General features: G+C 40.0%; 1 protein-coding gene across 3 annotated transcripts in view; it reads right to left on the reverse strand.

The window, feature by feature from the left end:
- The window catches only part of LOC125459451 (doublecortin domain-containing protein 1-like), a 484,037-nt gene that overhangs the window by 182,965 nt on the left and 273,292 nt on the right, over positions 1–27,780 (reverse strand). For all 3 annotated transcript variants that reach the window (XM_059652117.1, XM_048545936.2, XM_059652115.1), the window contains exon 19: positions 21,919–22,076. In XM_059652117.1, coding sequence (XP_059508100.1) covers positions 21,919–22,076 — 158 coding nt within the window. The remainder of the gene's footprint in view (positions 1–21,918; positions 22,077–27,780) is intronic.

The following is a 27,780-nucleotide window of genomic DNA, read 5'->3' on the forward strand; positions in this document are numbered from 1 at the left end:
GGAAAATTTCAGTGCATTTTCAGCTAACGTATTGGCATTGAAATTCAATGATGCCTTTCCCAATTCACTGGCATAAAATGTATATTCAAGTATGAGATACGTGGGGCTGTGTGCAAGTGCAATCAAAAACTAAGCAAATCACAATTAAAATAACGATCCTGTAAATAAGGCAGAGAAACTGTCAATTGTGGGAAGAAGGCTTTTGTTTAACCTTTTTTTAGGTACTATGAGAAGCTAACAATCATGTCTTTAGATCAAGGGAAGTTTTTTCTTCTTAAAAATCATTTAGAACACAAAAATGCCTAGTACTTATTAATGGAAGTATTTAGACTTGTATTAATGAACAGCCATTTCTGGTCTCTAACCTTCCTTGAATAACTCTACCCCATAAATAAAGCTATCAATTATTCCCGAATAGGGATCAGTGAGCTCAATTGACTGGTTTGCAATGCAGAATGATACCAACAGGACAGGTTCAATTCCAATTGAAGGTAAAGTCCTCCCTTCTCAACCATGTCCCCTTGCCCAAGATTAAGGTTAAACCACCACCAGACTTCTCTCTATAATGAGACTGCAGCCTGTAGGACTACGGCAGCTATGCTTCCAGTTCTGCTGTTAGTGGGGAAATAAATACATAATAATTATGTTTTTCAAAATAATAGTTAAATCTGTACTTTGCTCTAGAGATATGAGTGGGTTGCTTGCTCTAGTGTACACAACAAAATAAAATATATTGCATGTGACACTGGAAAGTAAAAATGTTTGAACACAATTACAGTAAACTAATGTTTTCTTCCACCCTGAAACAGATAATGGTTGCTTAGGAGTGAATAACATTTTGTATCAGATATTTTAAAAATAAAATTGAAGGAGTACGAGTTAAAATTGCAAATATAATTAATCCTGTTCAGCTTAACAATTTTAATGTTGCTACTTAGTGAGACATGGTGAACAAAAAAATTAGAAACAGGTATTTTTGATTTTAAATAAAATTTCTTTAAAAAAATGGAGCTTCAACGGACTGACTGCTAATTTAGGAATCTGTTGTTTCCCGAAAAGTAGTACAATAATCAGTCAGTAAATGATTACCTGTCTGCCTGAAGTTACCTGGAGAGTTCATGCATTTTAATGAAAATAATAATGAAAAACTATCCTAATAACCAATCCTTATTAAGGGTTCATTAGGCCATAACTTCATGATATTCTCATGTGCTATAGTCAGGAACATCTACAAACATTATTACCCATTGATTAAAAGAGCCATTGACTTTACAATATCCAATATGAACACAGACCATTTGTGTGATTTCTGCACAAATAATTCAATATTTATAAATTTATAATGCAGCATGCTGATATAAGTGTACAGTATTAACTCTTTGTACTAAAGAAATGTGATAAATTTCTAAATCTCTTTCTTCAAGAGGTAGAAATAATTTTTCACCTGAAAGAAAACGCAGTATTGGAAAATCATAAAACTTGTTTCAAAGGTTCCTTATTCCATGGGGCGCTAGTATGTAAATGTTTTACTTGACTGCTTTCTGTTTTCCATTAAAAGTAAATGGGTAAACACGATAGAATTAAGAGAAATCTCAGCTGAAAGCAATTCAGTTTTTCTTCATTAATTCACATAGCAGGTTTTAATTTTGGGGTTTGTGCATTAAATCTCAGTAAAATTAACTTATTTCTCCATTTCTTAATGTAATAAGTACAGATTTTACTAAGTTAAATAGTTATTTTAAATCTTGTTACATTTCAACTCCAGTAACAAACACATCAACAGTATTCTATTATGTGTCTGATTTCATGCCTGAGTTTGGCTAACCTTAAACAAATTACAGCATACAATGTCAGGGATTTACATCATCAAACAGGCCAAGAAGATGAATATTTCATGGATGTGCAAATGAAACATGTAGTGTATCTATTGCTTTCAAAAAGGCTGTTCTCATCAATAATAATCAGTAACAGGCAAAACTGTTTTCAAACAGCTAGAAATTAGGTGCAATGCACTGAACTGTTCATTAGAAAAATATATCATTGTTTATACATTTAAATAATCCTGCTGAGCTGAGTCTGCGAACTGTGGTTGAGATTCTGTAAATATGGTTCTACTTTTCATTTTGGATTTAATGGACGCTACAGAGTGGACTGCTGTGCATTTCTTTCAAGGCTGAATGTTTCCAGCCCTTGAATAACAGGAGCATAGAGAAGTTTGTTGGGAAAATATGGCGATATTGGAAAAATGAAATGAGAAATGAAATTGAAAAAAAGTCTGATTTTCCACCCAAGTTTGAACAGCTAGTGAGCAGCAAGAGGTCTATTTGCATACATTTATATCTCATTAACTAATCTCATCTCATTTATACGCTGTTTCCTATTATTCTATGAGAGAAAATTAGATGCAAACAATTACGGTCATGAAAGTCGGGTTGGGTACCTGACAAATCCAACTCCAACACTTGCTCCTCTGGGCATCCACCTTGATCAGCAGGCCCCAACATAGAATCAGCGAATCCCTGCAGTGTGGAAGAAGGCCATTTGGCCCACTTAATCTATACCAATTGTCTGAAGAACACTGTACCCAGATCCACGAGGCTGCTCGCAACCTACTGCTGTAACCCAATGTTTCACATGCTAATCCACTTAGTCTACACATCCATGGACACTGTGGGCAATTTACCATGTCTAATCCACCTTGTCTGCACATCTTTGGACTGTAGGAGGAAGCCAGAGCACCCGGAGCAAGCCCATGCAGACACAGGGAGAATGTACAAACTCCACACACTCACCTGTGGGTGGAATCGAACCTGCATCCCTGGCACTTTGAGTCACCATGCCACCTCTCAGGAGGTGCTGGGGTAGAGTGCTCCTGGAATTCCAGGAAGCACAGAACCCAGGACTAAGCCCAGTGATTATGAATGGAGAGTTCTTCATGGGGAGGCGATGTCCTAGTGCTATTATTGCTGGACTGTTAATCCAGAGACCCAGATAATGCTCTGGGAACCCAGGTTCGAATCCCACCATGGCAGATGGTGGAATTTGAATTCAATAAAATATCTGGAATTAAGAATCTAATGATGACCATGAATCCATTGTCGATGGTCGATTGTTGGGAGAAAACCCATGTGGTTCACTATGCCCTTTGGGAAGGAAGCCGCAATCCTTACCTGTTCTGGTCTACGTATGACTCCAGACCCACAGCAATGTGGTTGACTCTCAGCTGCCCTCTGGGCAATTAGGGATGGGGCATTAAATGCTGCCTAGCCAGCGACACCCTTATCCCGTTAACAAATAAAAACAACGGTGTTTGAGAAACATGGCTGGGTATGCGGAAGCAAGAGAAGACGCGTGGCTCCCTTCACCTACACACAGTCCCTTGATCAGACAATGATAGCCATTGTTCAAGGAATGCCCACCTTCTCACCTCAGGAGTCACAAGCTACCTGTTCACTTTACTCTGTTAGGCTTACCCAATGCTGAGTTAACCCCACCTCTGACAGACCGAGTCTCTTGTGCTCTTCAGTTGAACACTGAAGCGCTCTCAAGCTGAAGGCAGGGTGGCAAGGTTAACTATGTCTCCTCCCACCCAGACTTGGTACCAAGTGGCAGCAAGGTTTGGGTACTTAGCCACCCTGTCTAATTTAGTATGCTTCTCACCACTAAGCTCACCATCTCTTGGCAGCAGAAGATTCCTCCCCCTCTTAGTTTTGACACAAATATCGAAATACAGCAGGTATTCAACCAGAAGGTTGTTGAGGGTAGAATCTCCTACTCAAATAGTGAGGATTTGACTGTTGCTCCAAAGCTGACAACGTTCACTGACCCAACTATATAAAGCATCAATATCAGGCTCTGTGGCACAAATGGTCAACACATTCTGGCTGTTAACCAAAAGGTTAGTAGTTCGAGGCCATCAAGGGGTGATGTTTGCACTGTCTACGTCCCATCAGCATTAGTATCACTTATATCTATGCTGTGTATTGGTAATAAAAAGACTCTTGTGGTACAATGGGAGTATCCCTACCTCTGATCCAGGAGGCCTGGAATTAAGTTTCACTTGGTCTATAAGAATGTAATTACATCTCTAAATAAACTGAACAGAAAATATCTACAAAGCATCAGTAGGCCACTAAATTGAGCTTCTGGTTCGAATGAAGGTAACCTTGACTGTTCATTCCATTCCATTTGGTAAATGAGAATGCAAGTTTACGAAACAAAATGTGTATTATTTTAATACAATCCTGCTAATGTTAAGGTAAAAACTGCACTAAGAGCTTTGACTATTGACAAGATTTAGACAAAAGGTGTAACAGCCAACCAGCCCTTTAAAAAAGAAAGACTTGCATTTATAATCTTTCAATACCAGGATGTCCCAAAGCTCCTTCCAGAAAGTGAAGTGCACTTGACTGTAGTCACTGTCGCAACATAAGAATCACAGCAGCCAATTAACAAGGTCACACAAACAACAGCTAGTAAATGAACAGCTAATCTGTTTTTTAATGTTGTATCAGCTTTAAATATTGGTATGACACCAGGCAGAACTCTCTGGTCTTCTATGAAATAGCTTCACAATGTAAACTCATAGAGTTACACAGCACTGAAATAGACCCTTTTTTCAGTCCAACTCCTCCATGCTATCCTACATTAATCTAGTCCCATTTCCCAGCATTTGGCCCATATCCGTCTAAACCCTTCCTTATTCATGTATCCATCAAGATGCCTTTTAAATGTATCAGCCTCCACCACTTCTTCTGGCATCTCATCCCATGCACACATTACCCACTGCATGAAAAAGTTGTCCCTAAGGCTCCTTTCTTATCTTTCCCCTCTTACCTTAAACCTAAGCCCTCTAGTTTTGGGCTCCCCTACCCTGGGAAAAAAAACCTTGGATATTCACCCTGTCCATGCCCCTCATGATTTGATAAACCTCAAAAAGGTCACCCCTCAGCCTCCGACTCTCCAGGAAAAATAGCCCCACACTATTCAGCCTTTCCAATAGCTCAAACCCTCCAACCCCGGCAACACCCTCGTAAATTTTTAATGACTACCCAAAGCATATCTCTGACTATGCAGCCATTCCTCAGTAACGCACCAAAGTGTCAGTCTAGCCTTTTGTGCACAAGTCTCTGCAACTTTCTGGTTACAGCCAAGAGTGCTTATGAACTGAGGCGTAGAAGATGCTTATCAGTCAGCAATGCCTCTATATAACAAAATTCCCTTTTACACCTGGAGAAGTCACAGTCACATAGTTGCAAATGCAAAAGACAAAATTTCTAAGAAACGAGGAGCTGGTTTCAGTTGTTACAGGAAGGCTGGCAGATGGAATAAAAATTTTTCTGGAGAGCTTCTAGGCTCCGTAATACTGTGAGAAATACCTGTAAAATGCAAAAAAAAATTCTCTTACAAATGGGGCAGAAATAAATTCAAATGGCACAAGAGTCAGAGGAGGCTATGTCACAAAGGCACGAGGCTAACTGAAGTAATATCAGATTGCCTAACAGTGACCCTATCAGAAAGTACTGAAGTCTAGCCCAACTAGGATTAGCTAGTCTAAATTAAGCCAACATCTAGTAACATCAATCTTAATATTTCATTTGAAATAATAATTTTTTTCTACCTGCCTCCAACTTGTGCAGACTTCACCATTCTTATTCTCAGCTGCATATCCAATTGTTGTTGCTGTTTGTGATTGTACAGCAGGACAATGATTTCAGGCTGTTCTGCTGCCGAAACAGACCACAAATATAGCAAGGCTGTCTCTCCTGTACTCCCTTGTGATACTTTCAGAGAATTCATGCCTACAGTGTGAGCAGACATCTTGGGCATGCACCACATCTGGGGTTTGGTCTAGTCCATCATATTCACCACTTTTAATTCTCACCCTGAACCAGACTTTGGATCAGAATAACGAAATTCACATCTGCAGGATATAAACCCATTCCCCACTGGCCTTCTAAACAAGAGCACTCTTCTAAATGCTTCCTCCAGTCACAATGATAATATTTTTAGCACACTAGACCAGAGCTAGGAACACGACTATTGGTTGCTCACCCAGTCCCCTTTGAATTAGTCTCATTTTCTATTCTGTGCTGTTACAGGAATCTCCCTTTCCAGAGTGTGATGTTTTTATATAAATAATGTTAGAAGTGGCAAAACTGGTTCTTATTGCAAAAAAATGAAAAATAAATTAGAAAGTTGGAAATTGTTGGCAATAAGTTATTATCCAGGAACAAAGACTCTCAACAAATTTCCCTTCCCCACAATTTTTACAGATTAGCCATGATTTCATTGAATAGTAGAACAAGTTGAATGGCCTGACTTGCCGACTTTCTTTTCTTGTGTTAACTCATGAAATTAGTGGAGCAATCAATCTTATGAGTTCATTAAGAGTTTGAATGTCAATAGTAGGGTGTATTGTCACAGCCACACATTTAAAGAAGTAGTATATTTACAGGTGACAAAGAATACTACATTTGGCATAAAATAACCTGGAAGTGAACTCATAACCTGGAGAGTTCATATCTCATCACATCATGCTATCAAACTGCCTTCAATAAAGCTGATAATTGTGGTCTGACACCAGAAAATATAATCATGCAAGTTTCCAGATTTTCCTGTAAAACTCACCTGAGTTCTGTTTTACTCATCACTGGGGACAAAAATAAAGGAAAGCTCAGGAGCCGAAGTAACTGTTCAGCAGTGTTTTTCTCCTGGCTTATTATACACTGTTGTCTGGAATCATGGGGCTGGATCAATGGAAATATAAATCATGAAGAATGTAAGACTGGTTGCCAATTTGCAATCCCCCATTTTACACCATTGTACAAAGCCAAGGTACCCCATGGTTCCCTAATAATCAACTGCAGATTAATTCTTGCTAACCCTACTGTAAAGAGGTTAGAAGCTGTTATCACCCACAGGTGAAACTGTTTCACATCAAGACCACGCAGAGACACGGCAGCATGTGCTGTGCTGGCTCCAATCCTTTCCATGGGCAATGGATCCAAAGAGGCTCACCACTGTTAAGTGTTGAATTATTTATGTGAGCTCCAGTGGAGCAAGAGTGCAAAGCCTCATTTATTTCTGCAATATCAACTGAGGCTATGAAAATATCTATGAAAATAGCTGAGAAAAGAATTTAATAAAAATGCCTTAAATATTTGAAGCTCTAAACTTTATTCAACAGAAATTAGAAAGCCGCAGTAATTGTATTATCTGCTGGGAAGGAAAGGTGAAGAACACAGTGGGGTTGAATTTCTGATGACCTTTGGATGATCTGGAGACATAGTTACTCTTGTGGAAATCAAAGCCTGAAAACATTATGAAGAGTGGAAATTAGCTCGGAGATATTTCTGCTTAAAATTTCATTGCTTTGTAAATGACAGGGGATATCTAATAACACAATGAGGTAGCAGTTTGCAAGTTAATTCAGTGCCAGACTCAGGTCATCCAGCTTCTTCCACTGTAATTCTTAGAAGAATTGGCCTCACGCTTGCTCAGGTGTCATTACACTGACCCAACCTCCATCAATTCCATCTCTCTTACCAAGCAGTAGGAGATTATTAAAATTGAGAAGCAAACAGTTTGTTTTTAAATGGAAACAGCAGGGACAACATGTGAAATCAGAGGCCTTTGCGTCAACTGTGACTGAAGGGTGCCAGTAGTGTTGGAGCAGACAATGGCTGTGATGAGATAATTTCTTTTCATTTTTCTTTGATTTTTTCCAAATTGCAAATGGCAAACAAGAAAAAGCAAAAAGGATCCAAACTTTTATAACCTGTATTCATATAGCACCTTATACTGCCTCCAAGGCATGGTTTTTAAAATTATTTTGATGCAGTGGATTACCACAAAGTGCAGTGTCAGTTATTATTCAGACAAAAACAGCAACCAAATCCCACAAACGGTAAAATGTACCTAACAAATCATTTATTTTGAATGATACCACTTTTCAGATAAAAATTGGACAGGGCACTAAGACATTCTTTGATAATGCCATGATTTATTTAGCATCCACTGGACAGGTTTAACAGTTGGCCCAATGGAAAGTATCTCCATCAACACTCTGGGGCAACAGCCTAAATCATTACCTCAGCAACTTCTTGAACCCATAAACTTTCTGACAAGCATACCCCCTCCACCAAAAAAAATTGTTGTACACTTGAGAAACAAATCAGGTTCTAACATATAGCTTAAGATATGATCAGGAGGATGGAACAGCACGAATAAAATCCATAATGCAAGTGAGGATAAATATATACCCAAACAAAGACTTTTGTAATATTATCATTCTTGAGCAACATTGATGCAGGTCACGTAAAGAAAAAGCCAACATGGCTTACCCTAGTACAGCTACAGGAGGCTAAGGGTCACACAGAGAAAGTAATGTGACACTTCTCTCCTTCTACAAAGCAGCAAAAACCTCTGTAAAACAGCTTAAAATTTTACACAGACAACAATGAGTAGAATGATCAGATGATCAGTAATTTCGGTGATGTTGATCAAAGCGAATGGAGGCTAGGGATAACTCACAGTACTTCTTAGACACAGTACCATGGGGCCTTTTGCATAGGCAAATGGGACCCCAGTTTAAGACTACATAGGAAAGGTGGCCTCTCTGACAAGGCTAAAAGCCTCCATTAGTATTGAAGTCCCAGGAGCAGACTGAACACCTCCGACTCACATGTGAAAGATGAACAAACATGTAATGTATTTGAGTTATATAATGAGTCATTGAATTTTATTTATTCCAACTGTTGTTAAGTTTGAGTTGAAATGTTACTGAGCTATCCATTTATGGACTAATGAATAACTGGCAGAAAGTGACATTGATTATGAAGTACAAAGGAATTATGATTTGATAGAAAAATGCAATATGAGTGGCAATAAAACAATAATTTGAGATTTAAAAATAGAAATAATATTCCCCTGAAATATGAATTGTACACAGATGCATTATTGATTGTTAGCAACGGTACATGAGTCAAAATATTTTGTAGAAAGAATTGCAGTTTTTCAGAAAGATAAGCCAAAGAGAGCAACTTGAATAGACACCTTAGAGATTGGAAGTTACTGAACGTAGAAACATCTGATCTAAAAACTCCAGGAATCTTGAGCAATAGTTAATCAGTTGAGACTATGAACTCAGCAGTTCCAGCTAAGTAAAAGAAGCAAGACAAATCATGAATTTTGCTATCATAGTTTGAAACTGCAGCGAAAAATTCAGAGGCAGAAACAAATAGGTCAGAGGCTGTGTTAAAGAAAAGACGGCTTGAATTGGATTACATTAATTCTGCATCAGTACTTCAGCACTAGATGGAATCTATCAAATGAAAAGCATTAACCAGACTTACTGACATGCATGTTGACTTTATTTTTAAAGAAACCTACTTGCAATCAAGTTTAGCTTGATGTCATTTTGGGATGTCTGAAACTTATAGCAGAAATTTACAGTGATTTCAGTGGTTGGGAAGTAACAAAGAACGCACCTGTACAATATCAAAGTAAGGAATATGTTAAAAAAAAACTCATATTTGTAATCAATTTTTACAAGTTTTATAAATTGGGGAAAATTCATAGAGCTGCATTTGATCTCAATTTGGTGAAATTTAACATTAATTGGAATTACATCAAGAGTGTATTTTATCCAAACTCCTTCAAATATCAGACAGCTTTTCTTACAAATTCAAAACAGGAATAAAAAAAGAGAAGAACTAGCTGATCAATAAAGGGTGGTTCTGAAAAACATTTCTATCATGCACAGTTCCTTTACAGAGTAGTTAACCCGAAACTCTGCTTACTGTTACGACAATTGGGCTTTATGGCTCTGGCCACAACTTCACTTTGGTAGCCAAATGATATTTTGCTTCAGTCAGTACTTCTAACAGTGCGTAATTCAACGGACTATGAGCAAGGGCATACAGGATATGCTGGTTGTACACATTAGTCTTGCAACTACTATGTGGCAATATTACATCAACTGCCACTCTGTTACAAATAAAAATGACCTTTAAATAAAGACAGGGAAAAAAACAAGGATCTAGAAATGTACTGGGATTATCCCCCAGTATAACCCAGCATTTAAAAGCAGTTTGAATCACCTATTCAGGCTTTACAGAAACAGGATAGTTAGCAGTTAAATCGCACAGCCATGAGCCCCATTCTACCCAAGAGCAAATGCCATGAGAGATTATCTAACATAAGTTATTTTTTTCTGGAAATCACCTGAATAAAAAGGTTCCAATGACAGGGAACCACATTTATCATTAGCTTTTGAGATCAGCAAAATCAAGATGTCCCCTTGGACAAACTAGTTGTTCTCTCAACTTCATGTAAAATTAAATAATTGAAGAACATAATTATAGAAGAAATATATGATGGGTACCATTTAATTCTCAGAAACCTAATCCATCCTTCACAGACCTAAACACTGACTGTTAAACAGCAAAATGTGCTTTTCTTAATGAGCTTATGCTAATGAACTTATTATATTTATAGTCTCAGAATTAAAATGGCAAACCATTTTATTCCTTTACACCCCATATATTTTTTAATGCAAGGACTCAGAAGGAAAATAGTGTTCAAACAGCCATTGCTAAATTATTGAAAGCGCAATAAAGATTAGCAAGTCCTTTTAAATAATTCAGATTGCATCATTATATAGAAAATGAGGTCCTTAAGTAAAGTGTCAGACCACCTTATAAATACTTAATTGGCCAGAGTGCACTTTTAAACAAACCTTGTTCTGTTGTTTACATCTGGAAGTACTGCATTTGAGAAATAGACTGTAGTACAGAGTGGAAGGCATATTTTTACAAATACACTCCCTTATTGTATAATGTTTTGAAATAAAAAGGAGACAAAAATAAATGCCAAGTGCATCATCAGGACAAATGCCAGATTTGTCATTGACAGCTGCTCGTCCTTAAAGCAGGATATTGTAGGAGGAGTGCAGCAGCTAGCAAACCCCACAGCGGTCTGCAAAGTCACTAGTGGGAACAACAAAGGCCTTTCTGTGCAAGTAACACAGATGAGCCTGTAGCCAAACTGTCAGAAGCGGTTATGATGACAGATACTCACAGTTCATTATTTCCTTATCACAGGTCACTTGGTGACAAGCTGGGTTGGCACGCTTCATCGGCTGCGTGAGGTTTGCTGTCTGATTTAAATAAAGGTGTGCCAATAAAGGATTGGAAAACTAATACCAACAAATCAACTCTTCATGCCTCCAATTTTAACAACTGCATGCAATGTTTCTGCATTATGGGAAGGATGCACAAGAACATGAGCAGGCCACTCAGCCTCCTAAACTTGTTCCACCATTCAGTTGGATCTTAATGTAATTTTGACTTCACTGACTTGTTTTCAGTCTCTAACAAAAATTCCCCAACATGGGTTTTCTTATTTGGCATCTAGAATGGTATGATTGTCTTATGCAATCCTTGCCGAAGTAAATATCTGAGCCAGCAATTGCCCTACCTGCAATAATTTGCTCACTGCTTTTTACATAAAGCTTTTTACATTGCTTTTTACAGGAGAGCCAATAGCAACTTACATTTTTGTAGCTCTTTAACATCAAAAAAACCTCAAGGGGAAATAAAGTAAACATCGAGTCAATGAAGGAGAGTTAGGAGAGGTAGTAGATAACTGGCTCAACATGCTGGATGCTACCATAAAAGATTTTCATTTTTTTCCAATCTTCTGTGGGCTGTAAGCCCCTAATTGCCCTTGTGAAGGTGGTGAACTAACTTCTTGAACAAGCATGAGATCACCACCTGCAATTTCCCTTCCAAGCTGTAAGCCATTCAAACTTGGAACTATATTTCTATCCCTTCACTGTTGCAAAATCCAACAACTTCTCTCTTGTGGCAGCTCAAGAAAGAGCAGCTTGTTTCTATCTATATTTGGAAGTGCCCATCACGTTGTGCCCGCTATTCAGCTGCTCAGCAATTTTCTAGTGTGCGCTGCTGGCACATACCTTCAAGCGCAAAGAAACATTGTGAGAAGGAAATAGGGAAAGAGAGAAGGACATCTTAAGAGGCCACAGGAAAAGAAATTCTCTTCTTAGATTTCAACATTTGAATCAGAATATTAACTACCAATGGTTACCAGTACCATGTTTCTTCTAGTTGTGTCTGTGGACAAAGGAAACATTAATATCATGATAAGACCCCACATTTATATAACATTGTCAACACAGAAAGAATTGCAGATATGAATGTAGGAAAAAGACGATGAAATAAGGAGAGCAACTTTCAGAGGGGTGTCCAGAATGTTCGTCAAAACAATGACTTCCTAGCATCTTTGCAAGATGAGAGAAATTTAGTAGTAGAGATGCCTCATTTTGGCTGCTAAGGCAGGCTCTTCAATTATGGAAATGTCCTGAGAAGTTGGATCTACCTTAGTGAAAAGTAACCCAGTACAGGTTTCCTGTTTGGTTGAGGTAGTGTTTGGAGAGATGGGTGTGGAGGTATGGGAGGTATCTAGTGCTAATGCAAGACTTACTGACTCTAGAACAGGATGTAGGGGGCTATGGTGGAAGACAAGTGCTGAAATGATGTGGTTCTCTGCGACTTTGTCCCAGATGTTTTTGAAGGCGTTAGGCCCCTCATCTCCTTACCTCTCATTCCTTCTATGTCAACCCATGCACATCCAGCAACCATCTTTCATATCCCCTGATAACTTCCATGCCAAATCCAATGTCACTCATCCTGTATCCAGCATGAGGAGACTCCAGCAGCCACATGGAGATGAAAGAAAAGATCTTCTAAAAATCTAATGTAGCACTCACCATATAAACTTGATGGTGAAAAACATCCCCTTCATAAAAGCAAAGTTTTCATAACTGAAGTGATTCATTTCTTATGAAAAACAAATAAATGTCTGTTCATGCCTTTAATCCTTTAATAGCCTCTTTAACCTGTTGGCTAATATGTGAACTGCCAGTGGAATAATTCTAGCTTTTGAAACCCTATCAAAATGAATAGCCTTTAGGAAGATGCCACCAAAAATTCTATAGGAACTGCTCAAGCAAATTCTACACCAACTGGCTTGTCAATTAAAGTGGAGCATCAGGGCATTTTTAAAACTATTACAGATAGCTACAATGAGACTTTTTTTAACAGTATAAGCAATCAGAGTTAAAAAAAAAGCTTTAGACCATGGCAGTTAAAGCAGTTCTTATCCACCCTTCAAAAGTGTTTATACTTACTTAGTTAATTTGTGACTCATATACCAAGGGTTAAGGCTCTTGGAAGAAATAAAATCAGGCCCACAAACTCAACGCTAAGCTCAAATGACCCTGCTCAGTTTGAATTTTCCTGTTGTGAGATTCAGGCTACATTCCCTTTTCTCTACCAGCAACAATGGAATCTGTCAGAAATGGGAGTAGGACTTATGTACTCAGATCTTACTTACCATTCTTAAAGATCCAGTGAATCTTCTAGACTCTGCCAGAATGATGCTTAGGCAGGGAATTAAAGGAAAGTGGAAAATAAGTAGTAGAAGGCATAACTAGAAATGCTATAGCAGGGGCCACAGAATATCACTGCAGAAGTTCCTCAGGATTAACTCCTAGGTCAAACTGTCTTCCGCCACTTTGTCAATGATCTTTCCTCCATCAGGAGGTCAGAAATGGGAATGTTTGCTGATGATGGCACAAGGTTCAGCACCGTTCACAACACTGCAGATAATGAAGTTGTCCATTTTCATTTGCAGCAAGTCTGGGAGAACATCCCAGTTTGAGCCAATGTGGCAAATTACATTTCTACCACACAAGTGCCAGATATCGTCATTAAGACAAAAGCTAAGAATCAGCACTGTTTGTTCAGCACTGTTATCATGGTTGAGTCACCCATAATCAACATCAAATGTTACTACAATTAGGCTACAAGAACAGGCCAGAAGCTATGATTTATATGATGAATAACTTGCCTCCTACCTCCCAAAAGCCTATCCACCATCTGCAAGGCACAATTCAGAAGTGTGATGGAATTCGCTCAATTTGCCTAGCAGCGCACAACTCTAACACACAAAAAGCCTGACACTATCAACGTCAAAGTCATCAATATTATTGGCATTCTATCTATCACATTCAGCATTTACTCCCTTTACCACCAATGTACAAATAACAGCAGTGTAAACTATCTGCAAGTTTCCCCGGAGTAACTCACCAAGGCTTCTCTGACAACACATTCCAACCTGTGATCCCTATCAACTAGAAGAATAAAGGCAGCAGATGCATGGGAACACCACCACCTGCATGTTTCCCTCAAAACCACTCATGATTCTGGTCTGAGGTGATGTCGCTTCACTGTCACTGATTGTATCAAAAATGATAGAACTCCCTTTCAAACAGCATTATAAGTGTCCCTACATCCCAAAGACTACAGCAAGAAGGCAAGCTCACTAGTACCTTCTCAAGGCTAATGGATGCCCCTGGGAAAATGAACAATACATACTGTCATTCAGTGGTACCCATATCATATGAATAATAAACAAGAAGGAAGTAGAATTCACAAAATTAGCATCCAGTCTTACTTCATTGGTCAAACATGATAAAGAAATAAATGACATTAAAGATTTTGCAGGACTTCCAATATCTTGAAACAGGAGAGAGTTCTGAGGACTTTACTAGTACATTTCACCACCACCAGTAACTGTACAGACCTCCAACAGTTGTATTGTCCTAATTTTTTAACTAATATTGGTCTTGAATTAAGGTTTCCTTTATTTAGAAAATGCCTATTTTGTATTTTGTACAAGTAGATTAAAAAGAGGTAATTTTATGATTACACTGAAAAGGGTTAATCCGTGGTTTCCACGAACCATATTCATATGGGCTATCTACATACTATATCTTAAAAGTCCAATTATTACTTTCCAATCTTGCTCCAGTCAGGCATCATTCTTACCAGCTTTCCACCTGCCACTGCATCAAAGTAGCCATTAATGAATTCACAAATTAAGTCCTGTGTGACTGTGACAAGATAAGCTCTTCTCCTCAACCTGAGTCCAGTTTTCAAACTTCAACTTCTATGAACTGATTTCAAATTTCACCAGCTGCCATGATGTACTTGAAGAAGTCTCTCTGAAGCATTAGTCTGAGCTTCTGGATTACTAGTCTAGCGATGTTGCTACAATGCCATTTTGCAACATTCATTGATGGCCACTATAGCAGTGAAGTGGATGTATTTTGGGGGATGGTGGAGGCAAGGCTGAGCTGAGAGAGTTAAGTGAGAATATCCATACAGTGAAAACTGCTCTTAATTAGGACAGAGCAGGAAGGGCCTGGCACTGAAATTCTGCTTGTCGGCATTGGGTGTTAATTCGGTCCATTAGTGAGCCACTTAAACCCAATTATCTTTGAGCCAACTAGGACTACAATATAGCTTCAAAGCTTAAACGGGATTTTCACAAGTCTCCCAGAGGTAGCCCAGCAAATCATACCATTGATATGCATTCAGTGCATGCCGAGGGGACCCATTTTTGGGAGGATGAGCAGGGACACTGAAAGCCATTCCCCTCCTTTTATATCCAATCCATTTATCCCAATCCCTCATTAAACTCTAATTATCTGGCAACTCTCAAGGAGTGATATTTCAAACCTCTTGGTAACTTGATCCTGTGGGAGACTTGACTCTTGCTAGTTCAATACTTAGAGTCATACAGCATGGAAGCAGACCCTTTAGTCCAACTAGTCCACACCAACCATGTTCCCAAACCAAATGAGTCCACTTGCCTGCATTTGAGCCATATCCCTTTAAACCTTTCCAATTCATGTACTTCTCCAAATGTCTTTTAAATGTTGCAACTGTACATGCGCCCACCACTTCTTCTGTTAGTACATTCCATATACAAAACACTCTCTACGTATAAAATGTTGCCCCTCAAGTCCTTTTTAAATCTTTCTCCTTTCACCTTAAAAAAATGCCCCATTGCTTTGAACTCCCCTGCCCAGGAAAGACCCTTGCTATTCACTTTATCTATGCCCCTCATGATTTCATAAATATCTATAAGATCGCCCCTAAATCTCCTACACTCCAGTTGAAAATAGCCCCAGCCTATCCAGTATATCTTTATAACTCAAACTTTTCATTCCTGGCAACATCCTTGGAAATCTTTTCTGAACCCTTTTCAATTTAATAATGTCCTTTACCATAGTAGGACAACCAGAACTGTACACAGTACTCTTGAAGATGTCTCACCATAACGTTCCAACTCCTAAACTCAAAAGGTCTGAGCAATGAAGGGCAATCATGCTAAACACCTTCTTAACGGTATCTATATGTGGTACAAATTTCAAAGAATTAGGTATCTGAACCCCGAGGATTTTTCCTGCTCTACAACATTACCCAGGGCCCTACCATTAACTGTTTAAGACGTAGTCTTCTCAGTTTTACTAAAATGCAATACCTCACATTTATCCATATTAAATGCCATCTGCCACTCCACAGGCCATTGACCCAGTTGTTCAAGAGCTCTTTTGTAATCTAAGATAACCTTCTCCATTTTCCACCAATTTTGGTGTCATCTACACATGTACTAACCTTACCTCCTAAATCCGCATCCAAATCATTTATATAAATAACTAACATAAGTGAACCCAGTACCAATCCCTATGGAACACCACTGGTCACAAGCCTTCAGTTCAAAAAACAACCCTCCGCCACCAATGTCTATCTCCTACTGTCAAGCCAATTTTGTATCGATTGGCAAGATCTCCCTGAATCTCATATGATCTAACTTTACTAATTAGTCTACCATGTGGAACCTTGTCAAAGGCTTAACTAAAGTCCACATGAACAACAGTGCACCCTGCCTTCATCAATCTTTTTGGTTACTTCCTTAAAAATCTCAACCAAGTCTATAAGAAATGATTTCCCACGCACAAAGCCCTGCTGACTATCATTAATCAGTCTTTGTGTCTCCAAATGCATGTAAATCCTACCTTTCAGACCCACCTCCAACAACTTACCCCTGTTAATATCAGATTCACAGGTCTATAGTTCCCAACTTCTCCATGTGGCCATTCTTAAACAAACGTACAATATTAGACACCCTCCAGTCTTCTGGCACCTCACCCATGGTTGTGGGTGATACAAGTATCTATGTGAGGGCTCCCACAATTTCTTCCCTAAATTCCCACAACATCCTTGGATACACTTGATCAACTGATCAATCTTTATGCTTTCTAAGTCCTCCAGCACATCCTCTTCTGTAATGTGAGAGATAATGGGAACTGCAGATGCTGGAGATTCCAAGATAATAAAATGTGAGGCTGGATGAACACAGCAGGCCAAGCAGCATCTCAGGAGCACAAAAGCTGACGTTTCGGGCCTAGACCCTTCATCAGAGAGGGGGTTGGGGGGAGGGAACTGGAATAAATAGGGAGAGAGGGGGAGGCGGACCGAAGATGGAGAGTAAAGAAGATAGGTGGAGAGGGTGTAGGTGGGGAGGTAGGGAGGGGATAGGTCAGTCCAGGGAAGACGGACAGGTCAAGGAGGTGGGATGAGGTTAGTAGGTAGCTGGGGGTGCGGCTTGGGGTGGGAGGAAGGGATGGGTGAGAGGAAGAACCTTCTGTAATGTGACTGGTTCCGAAATATCAATATTTAAGCCTCTGGCTTCCATAGTAAAAACAGACATGAAATATTCATTTGATATCTCTCCTATTTCCTGAGATTCAACACATAGATGATCTTGTTGATCTTTAAGGAACCCTATTCTCTCCCTAGTTGCTCTTTTGCTCTTAATGCACTTGTAGAATCTCTTGGAATATCCTTCTCCTTATCTATTAAAGCTATCTCATATCCCTTTTTGTGCCCTTCTGACTTCCCTTTTAAGAATGCCCCACCCCTTTACACCCTTCAAGAAATTCATTTGATCCCAGTTGTCCATATCTAATATATGAATCTTTCTTATTCTTGACCAGAACATCTTTATTCATCCATCATTTGCTAATCTTATCAGACATATCCTTCGCTCTAACCAGAGCATAATGCCGCTGAACTTTTGTCATCACACTTTTGAAAGCATCCCACTTGCTAGTCATTCCTTTACCTGTGAACAGACTACTCCAGTCAACTTTTGAGAGTTCTTGTCTGATACCATTAAAATTACCTTACTCTAATTAAGAACCTTAACTTTTATGGAAAGCCTATCCTTTTCCACAGCTATTTTAAAACTAATATAATTATGATCACTACTAACACTTCAGTCACTCACACTGCCTTATTTTCTAAGACAAGGTAAGTTTTGCTCCTTCTCTAGTAGGTACATTTACATATTGATAAAGAAAATTACTTTGAACATATATACCAGATTCCTCACCATCCAAGCCCTGAACACAATGGCAGTCCCAATCAATTTTTGGAAAAGTAAAAACCAATTACAACCCTACTATTCTTATATATATCTGAGATCCCGACACATTTGTCCTTCAATTTCCCTCTGACTAATGGGGGTGGAGATCCATAGTACAATCCATTTCTTATTTCTAAGTTCTACCCATATTATATCGCTATACAATCCCTCAGAAATATCCTCTCTGATTACAGCAGTAATATTTTCCTTCATCAAAAATGTCACTTCCCCTTCTCTCTTGCCTCCCTTTCTATCCTTCCTACAGTATCTAAAATCTGGAACTGAGCTGCCAGTCCTATCCGTCCCTCAGCCAAGTTTCGGTAATAGCTATGACATCCAGTCCAACGTTCCAATACATGCTCTGAGTTCATCAGCTTTACCTGTAAGACCCCTTGCTTTGAAATAAATGCAGTTTGATTCTTCAGAGTTACCTAATTCTGTCACTTGCTCTTATCTGTATTTTCTAAACAACTTGCTTGATTTTCACTGCTACTTACAAACTGGTCCCCACACCACACCCCACCCTCAACCCACCAGTTTAAAGGCTCCCAAAATAGAATTAGTAAATCTCCCTCGTGGGGAGATAGGATACTGGTCCCTTCCAAGTTTAGCTGAAAGCCATCCATTTTGAGCAGGTGTTTTCTGCCCCAGAAGAGAAACAGATGATCCAAAAATCTGAATCCTTGTGCAATGCAGCATCTCTTCAGCCATTGATTTATCTTCCCTACCTTTTTATCCCTACTCTCACTAGAACATAGCAGGAGTAAACCAGATAATAAAGTGTGAAGCTGGATGAACACAGCAGGCCAAGCAGCATCTCAGGAGCACAAAAGCTGACGTTAAACCGGAGATTACTAACTTCGAAGTTCTGCTTTTTAATCTTCCACCTAACCTCCTATATCCTCTCTGTAAAGCCTTAACCCTTTCTCTAACTACATCATTCTTACCTATGTGTAAAACATCTTCTCGCCTCTTACTTTCCCCCTTGACAATATGCTTTAATTATTTTGAGATGTCCTTCACCTTGGCACCAGGCTGGGAACATACTACATTGGATTCATGGCCATGTCTGCAGATTCTCCTGCGTGGATCCTGACAGGAAAGGCCCCTAGAACAATTATTCTTTTAAATCTTGACAAGCCCTGCTTAACATGAGATTAATTTTCTAGTGCCCAAGATCTGACTGCCACTTCTATGTTCCTCTGAGACAGTATCCCCTTCAACACTTGATTCTTCTTCAATAATATTGGGCCTCCTGAACGGAAGAGACAGTGGGAGGGAGCTCTTATCAGATCTTCAACCTGTGGGATGTAGGCTCTAAATTCCACCCATTTTCTTTAGTCTCTGCCACAAACTGTTCCATGGCTACCTAGGTGATTCTTCTTGCTGGTAAATACCCAAAACTGAACAGGCTGTGAGCAGACTTGGTGTTTTATGTGACTCTGAGATAAACTTCTGATCACATTACATGGATGATAGTATAATGTAGGATAATAGGTCGGCAAAACATCATGGGCTGAAGGGCCTATACTGTGCTGTACTGTTCTATGTTCACATATCAACTCTAGTGCCAAGTCATTGATTTCATCTTTCTAACAACATCCAACTCCAACCTCAGCTTCAACCCTCCTTACTGTTTAACTCATCCAAATTTCTGCTGCCCACGTGCCAACTTGCAATTAGTCCTATTCATCTATGACTCTGCATTCACTGAACTACTTTGACTCCCAGTCTGAAATTTCAATTTTAAGTTATCATCCTTGTTTTCAAATTCATCTGTGCGCTCTGCCCTTCTTAGCTTTAGAAACTCCTCCAGCTGTGCCATTCACTGCCTCGACATGAAGCTCTGGAATTACCCCCTAAACTCTCTCAATCCTTGAAACATGCCTCTCTGGAACATCTCCTTATGTGGTTGCATGTTGAATGTTATCAGGATCTTTTACGATGTGAAAGGCATTGTGTAAGTGTAGGTTGTTGTTAAGAGAAAATAGCTTTCCTAATAGCACGTCTCTGACTGAAAGATTCTTTTTCTGTCTGAAATTTGGGAGGCTCTGAGCTGTTCTCTGTAACTGCCTCATCACTGATTGATAACAAGGGCCATCGGTAAAGAAACAAAGATAACAAATTTCATCACAAAAAAAATTTGAATGCACCCCAAAGATACGGAAAAAAGCATGAGTGTGGGAGGAGAATTAGGTGGGTTAGTGACAAATAAAATTCAAATGATAAATCGGCATAAATTTTCAAATTGCCACCCTGGTATAAAATTGACATTGTGAATTAACCACACGTTGTATTAATTGTTAGATGGCTATGAACACTTACACCTAAAACCCCTCCACACTGACCTGAACCTACTGCAATCCTTCCAGAAAATAACACATCATGGATAAAAATAGTTGTGTACACATTTACGGAGACAACTTTAATTGATTTCCACATATTTGATTAAGGGGCAGGTTTCATTTGCCCCTACCTGCTAATGTGGCAAAGCACACAGATTGACTGCATGCAAAACATGCCCTTGAGTCAGTTCTAGTTTAGGTACTAGTTTACAACATCTTTCAAGAAGGACTGTCATGATGCACTGGCAGTTTCCCTACCTCTGGACCAGGATGCCTGGGTTCAAGACCCACCTGATGCAGAGGTGTGTCGTGACATCTCTGAACAGGTTGATCAGGAAAATGTCTGTAGCAATTTCAAACTCAGGTGTTGCATGCTTTGATCATTCTCCCACTTCAGTTATAATGATTGATTTCTAGATTTGAGAAGTGCCAAGATTTTTCTGTTATTGTGGGTAGAGTGAGGTAAGAGGCCCCAAGCCTAACACCACTGGATCTAATCCCAGGATGTTGGTCTTAATCTGAGCCACATGTTAGCTGTCTAACTGAGCTAATCAGTTTCCTTTCTGTACAGAAGACTCACTGCTGTTCTCTCCAACGTTGCTGCTTAATCTGCTGAGTTTTTCCAGCATTTTCTGTTTCTAATATTGCTATTTCTCATATCCTTTGAAAATAATTAAAATACGTACTTATTATAAAGCTACATGAAGCGAAGTGTTATGCTCCAACATGTCTGCCTGGGTTTCATCCAGATGCTCCAGTTTCCTCCCACAGTCCAAAGATATGCAGGTTAATGGATTGGCCATGCTAAATTGCCCATTGTGTCCAGGGATATGCATGCTCAGTGGGTTAGCTATGGGAAACACAGGGTCATGGGGATAGGGTTGGGAATTGGGTCTCAGTGGGATGCTCTCTAGATGGTTAGTGTGGACTCAATGGGCCGAATGGCCTGGTTTCTCCATGTAGGAATTCTATGAATCAATAAGTGCTTTGTGGAAAGGCACAACACTTTCCACTTTGTGGAAAGCCCAGTCTGGACTTTTAACAGTCATTTTCACCTAGATTTGTTCCAACATCTGTCTTTGTTGATAATGCCCAGCCCCAGGCTTTCAAAGGTATTTCAAAAAATATCCAGAACATCAATCTCACATGAAACCAAAGGAAAACATCGAATGTCATTGAACAATAAATATCAGCAATGTCATCAGCTTACCTCTGGGCTGTAATCCAAGGGTGTTTCTCTTCCAGTTTTGTTAAGAGTACTGCAGTCAGTTGCTTAGTATCCTCAAGGCATCCTTCAGGTATTAACTGGACTTCTGAGTCCCTGCAAACTTGTTTGTGGCTGCCCTTCCTGGGGCTATTTGCGGAGACCTGAGTTTAAGCACAATTATTACAACTCATCATGAAATGAATATGATTCCCTTTAATAAATGTTATACTATTTCAGTGCTTAAATCTACATTAAGAACTCAAAAAGCACTGTCATAATTACATATCCTGCTTTGAAAATCATTCAGCTAAATTGCTAAATTACTCAATATTTTCTTGAATTAATGAAAGTTACCGAAAGCAGTAGGGGCATTTTTGCAATAATTAAAAAATCTTCAGTGTTATTTTATGGAAAAACACTAATACACTAAATCACTGCAATTCAGACTAACTAATCCTCACTGACTTCCAACTACTTGGCATTTTGGGCCACTGCGGCACTTTCAGAAGTCAAAATGCTTCCAGTTATATGTGTGTAATGGAGAAACTCTTTCTCTAAACTTTAGAGGATATTGCTGAAACCAATGTACTGAATGCTTAAAGTCAGCAGTTGTTTTTGACAATAAATATGTTAGCACTTCAAAAGAATAATAATAATGATATATAACAAGGGACACTACAGGATAAAAACATTCAATTAGCAGAATAGTATAAGAGCCTGAATGCTGTGGACTATGGTGAGACATGTTGCAGCATCATCCAATAAGTCCAGCAAGACATTTTTAAAAAATTAATTTGAAGAATGTGGGCATTATGCCTGTCCCTAGTTGCCCTAGAGAAGGTAGCAGTGAGCTGCTTTCTTGAACTGTTGCAGTCCACCTACTGTGGGTTGATCCACAATGCCATAAGGGAGGGAAATCCAGGAATTTGAACCAGCAAAGAATGCCGATATGTTTCCAAGTCAAGATGGTGACTGGGGATGCACTCATCAGGCAAGTGGGGAGTATCCCATCACACTCCTGACTTGTGCTTTGTAGATGGTAGACAGGCTTTGAGGAGTCAGGAGGTGAGTTACTTGCCGCAGTATTCCTAGCCTCTAACCTGCTCTTGTAGCCACTGTGTTTATGTGGTGAGTCCAGTTGAGTTTCTAGTCAATGATGTTGATAGTGGGGGATTCAATGATGGTGGTGGTTAGATTATCTTTTACTGGTGATGGTCATAGCCTGACATTATCCAAGTTTCAGGATTAATAGTCTAGGCGTAATACCACTAGGCCATTGCCGACCCCTGACATATCTGGGAGAAACTTGCTGCATATTTGAACCAAATTCCAGATGTCAAGGGAAGATTCTTGCTCGGCAGTGGTGATTTGTCTAATCATGGGCATCATTGCTTGTTAACAACTGAACATCTTCCCTCGGTAATATACAGCTTCCTATCCTAATACCTGAGCAGAATAGGCAAGTTTGCTGGTCTAGAATTCTTGGCACAAAGTCAAAGCAGGCACCTGGCAACTTCAGCTCACCATTTTTTTCCAAGGACAGTAGGCACAAACATCCCAGGGCACACTCCAGAGGTACCAGCTACATGCACTCTACATTCACGATCATTGGCATCCAACATGTACTAGTCTCTAAGAATCCTCAAGGAACATATCCAATCCACTTACACTTCTGCACCTCAGGGCACAACAGAAACTATCATTGTAATACTGCAGCAAAGAAGACTCTGCACTCAGGGACACACACCCTGGTTGTGGACTGAATTACGCTGCATCTTTGCGCTGTTCACTTGAACTCATTTAGCCTGGCAAAAAGCTGGTCATGGCTGCCAGCAGGCCTCAGTCAAGGGGGATAGCCATTGATCAGGGTGTCCCAGTATAAAAATTCAAGGGCAGTCTCCAATATCAATTCAGACATTTGGACATAGTCAGTCAGTCACTAGGGGTGGTCAGAGACAGGATCTTCTCCTCGTAAGGGGTAAAGAGTGAAATGTCAGGCAGCCTATCACCTGCTTTTCTATCCCATTGGGGGCTATTGGGCTTCTGGAATTATGTAAAGGCAGAACCATAATGGAGATGGAAGTGGGTGGCACAACTATTTTTGGTGCACAAGGGGAGGTGTCCTGAGCAAGTGAGTAGGCAGTGCAGTGGGCATACAAGCTTAGTTGTGACAGGGGTTGTCATTCCAGGCAATAAATAGATTCGTAGAGCATTAGCCTTGGTGGGAGATGGGTACAATTTCAGAGATACAGGGAGTGAAAGGTACTGGAGACAAGATACTGGTGGAATGGAGAAAGTTAGTGACCTTCTACCTATATTGCTGGGCATTTCTTCAGATGGCTGAATCTGCACCTACCCAGGTGATAACCTCAGACTGGGCTGGCATGGTCCAGTATTGTGGCCTCCACTGCTGGTCCTGGGGGAAGGAGGCATCAGCTCTGCAACTCCCTATCCAGCAGGACCTCTGGGGATTCCTCCCACCAAAGCAGCTCACCAACCTGCCACATCCAAAGCAAATATCACAAAACATGCAGGATATCTCCAAGATAAACAGTGCTTTTCCCATCACACAAGATAGAGCCAGCATCAGGAATGGTGACACATTCTGGGATATCCCAGCAGTAACAAGTTGCTCTGGGTATGGTCAGTGGTAGAATGAGGCTAGAAGCATGCTAGGGGTGCACCATGGAAGCAGGGTGGGCATTTATTGAGGTGAGTTTGATAAGATGAAGCAAGAGATCTCACTGGTTCTTAGGAGGAGAAGATTTCCATGACACTCAACAAAACTGACACTTAGCCAAAACACCATGAGATTCAGCCCATTATTTACAATGCAATCTCATGAATAATTGCAGTATAAACATTTTTATAAAATGCTTACTTTGGAGTTTGCAATGAGCTGCAAGATGTTTGAATTATTTCATGGGACAAGAACATCACTGGCATTTGTTGCTCATCCTTCATTGCCCTTGAGATAGTGATGAGATGCCTTCTTGAACTGCTGCAGTCCATGTGCTGTAAGTACACTCATTTTGTTGTTAGGAAGGCAATTCCAAATCTTTATTCAACAACAATGGAGGAAAAACAATAATAGTTGAAAGTAAGGATTGTGTAACATGGAAGGCAACTTTCAAGTAATGGTATCTCTTGTGCATGTGCTGCTCTTCTTCTCGAGATCCCAGGTTTGGAAGATGCTGTTGATGGACACTGGGCAATTGTTGTAATAAATCTTTTAATTTAAACTGTTTGCCTCCATTGTGCACAGGAAGAGGATATTTAAAATGGTAAACGAGTTGCTGATCAAATAGGCAGAATAATCCTGAATGCTGCCACATTTCTTGGTGCTGTTGGAGATGTACTCATCAAGGCCAAGTGGACAGTATTCCAGAGATAGTAGAAACTGCAGATGCTGGAGAATCTGAGATAACAAAACGCCAAGAGGTGGTGGTTAGATTATCTTTTATTGGTAATGGTCATAGCCTGACATTTGTGTGGCGCGAATATTACTTGCCACTTGTCAGCCCAAGGCTGGATATTGTACGGATCTTGTTGCATTTGACCATGGACTGCTTCAGTATCTGAGGAGTCGCAAATGGTGTTGAACATTGTGCAATCATCGACAAACATTCTGCCATAGTGGGATTCAAAGCCATTTTTGAAGAAGGGTCTAGGCCCAAAACGTCAGCCTTCCTGCTCCTCTGATGCTGCTTGGTCTGCTGTGTTCATCCAGCTCTACATCTTGTTAACTTGGATAGTATTCCATCACATTCCTGATGCATACCTTGTACAAGGTGGACAAGTTTGAGTTGTGAGTTACCTGTAGCATGACTCCCAGGTTTTTACCTGGTTTATTGGCACTATATATGTGGTTGGTCTGGTTAAGTTATTAATCAATGGAAATGGCCAGGATGTTGATAGGGGGGTAGTGGGCATCAGTTCAGTCAAGTCATGCTGCTTAATGTCAAAGCAAGATGTTTAAGTTCTGACTTATAGGAGATAGTCTTTGCCTGACACTTGCAATGGCACAAATGTTAATTGCCACATCCACTCAAGCTTGGAATGCTGTCCAGGTCTTGCTCTGTAGGGACAAGGACTGCTTCAGTACCCAAGTAGTCGCAAATGGTGCTGAACTTTGCACAATCAGCAGCTCATGTCCCTACCTCTGACCTTAAGCTGAAGGTGAAGGCTAGAACACTACCCTGAGGCATTCCTGCAGAAATATACTGGGCCTGAGGTGACCCACTTCAAACAAACACAATCATCTTCCTTTGTGTTAGATAATAGTGCATCCCACCTCAATTCACATTGGCTTACATTTTTCTAGTGTTCCTCGATGCCCCACTTAATCAAATATTGTGTTGATCCTAAGGTAGTCATTATGACCTCACTACACAAGTTCAGCTCTTTTGCCTATATATGAAGTCAGGAGGCATGTGGTCCTCACAGAATACAAACTGTGCATTAGTGAGCAGATTATTGCTGAGTAAGTGCCTCTTGATAGCATTATTGATGACCCCTATTATCACTTTGCTGACGACTGAGGCATGATTGGGCTATTGTTGGCTGGAACAGATTTGTCCTGCCTTTTTTGCAGACAGGACATACCTGACCCATTTTCTTCATGGGTTGCAAGCTTAATGCCAGCACTGTAGCTGGAACAGTACAGCTAAGGGCACAGCAGATGCCTTCAGGATTGCTCAGAGATGTTGTGAGAACCCAAAGCTTTTGCTGTATCTTGTGCTTTCAGTTGATTCTTAAGATCATGTAAACCAAATCAAATTGACTAATGACTGGCATCGGTGAAGCTGCGGACCTCTGGAAGAGGGTAAGATAGATCATCCACCTGCCACTTCTGGCTGAAGATGGTTGTAAATGCTTCAGCTTTGACATTTGCCCTGGTGTGCTAGGCTCCCCTATTATTGAGAATGGGATATTTAAGAAGTCTTCTCTTTTAGTCAATTGCTTATTGCCCACCATGATTCATGACTGGACATGAAAGGATCACAGAGCTTTGATATGATCAACTGGTTGTTTGACTACTTGTGTTGTATCACCTACTCCTCTCACTGTAAGGCATGAAAGTATTCCTTCATTGTTGCTTCAAAGGTTGGCACATCTTTAGGTATATCTGGTATTTGTTAGGTATCTCCTGCACTCATTAAAACAAAGTGATCCTTTCACTTTGCAGTAAAGTTTGAGTAAGGGATATGCTAAACCATGAGGTTGTAGATTATGGTTGAGTACAGTTTTGTTTCTGTCAACAGCCCACTGGCCCTCATGGATACCAAGTTTTGAGCTGCTGGATCATTTCTGAATCTATTCCATTTAATAAGGTAGCTGTGCCGCACAATATAATGAACAGCATCCTCAATGCCAAGGCTGCCCTTGAGAAGATGGAAATGAGCCAACTTCCTAAATTTCAGCTGTCCGGGTGATGTAGGTACACTCGATTATAAGGCAGGAAATTCCTGGATCTTAACTCAGTAGCAGTGAAGGAACAACAATGTATTCCCAATCAGGATAATGTATGACTTAAAAGGGAACTTGTAGTTGATGTTGATTCTTTGCATCAGTGTTTTTGGCTTAGGCAGTGGGAATAATGGACTCAATTTGGTGTTTTCAGCTGAGGTTAACCAAGAGATAGGGAAGTGAGCAGTGGCTTTTGCTAAAAAATTATTTCTTGTGTGCAGGGGTCGCTAGTAAGGTCAGTATTTGTTAACATGTGATAACAGTTTGGAGCTGGAGGAATACAGCAGGCCAAGCAACATCAGAGGAGCAGGAGGACCCTTCTTGAGAAAAATGGGTCCCAACCCGAAACATCAACTTCCCTGCTCCTCTGATGCTGCCTGGCCTGCTGTGTTCCTC

Source organism: Stegostoma tigrinum, chromosome 17 (genome assembly GCF_030684315.1).
Source record: "Stegostoma tigrinum isolate sSteTig4 chromosome 17, sSteTig4.hap1, whole genome shotgun sequence".
NCBI classification, from domain to species: Eukaryota; Metazoa; Chordata; class Chondrichthyes; order Orectolobiformes; family Stegostomatidae; genus Stegostoma; species Stegostoma tigrinum.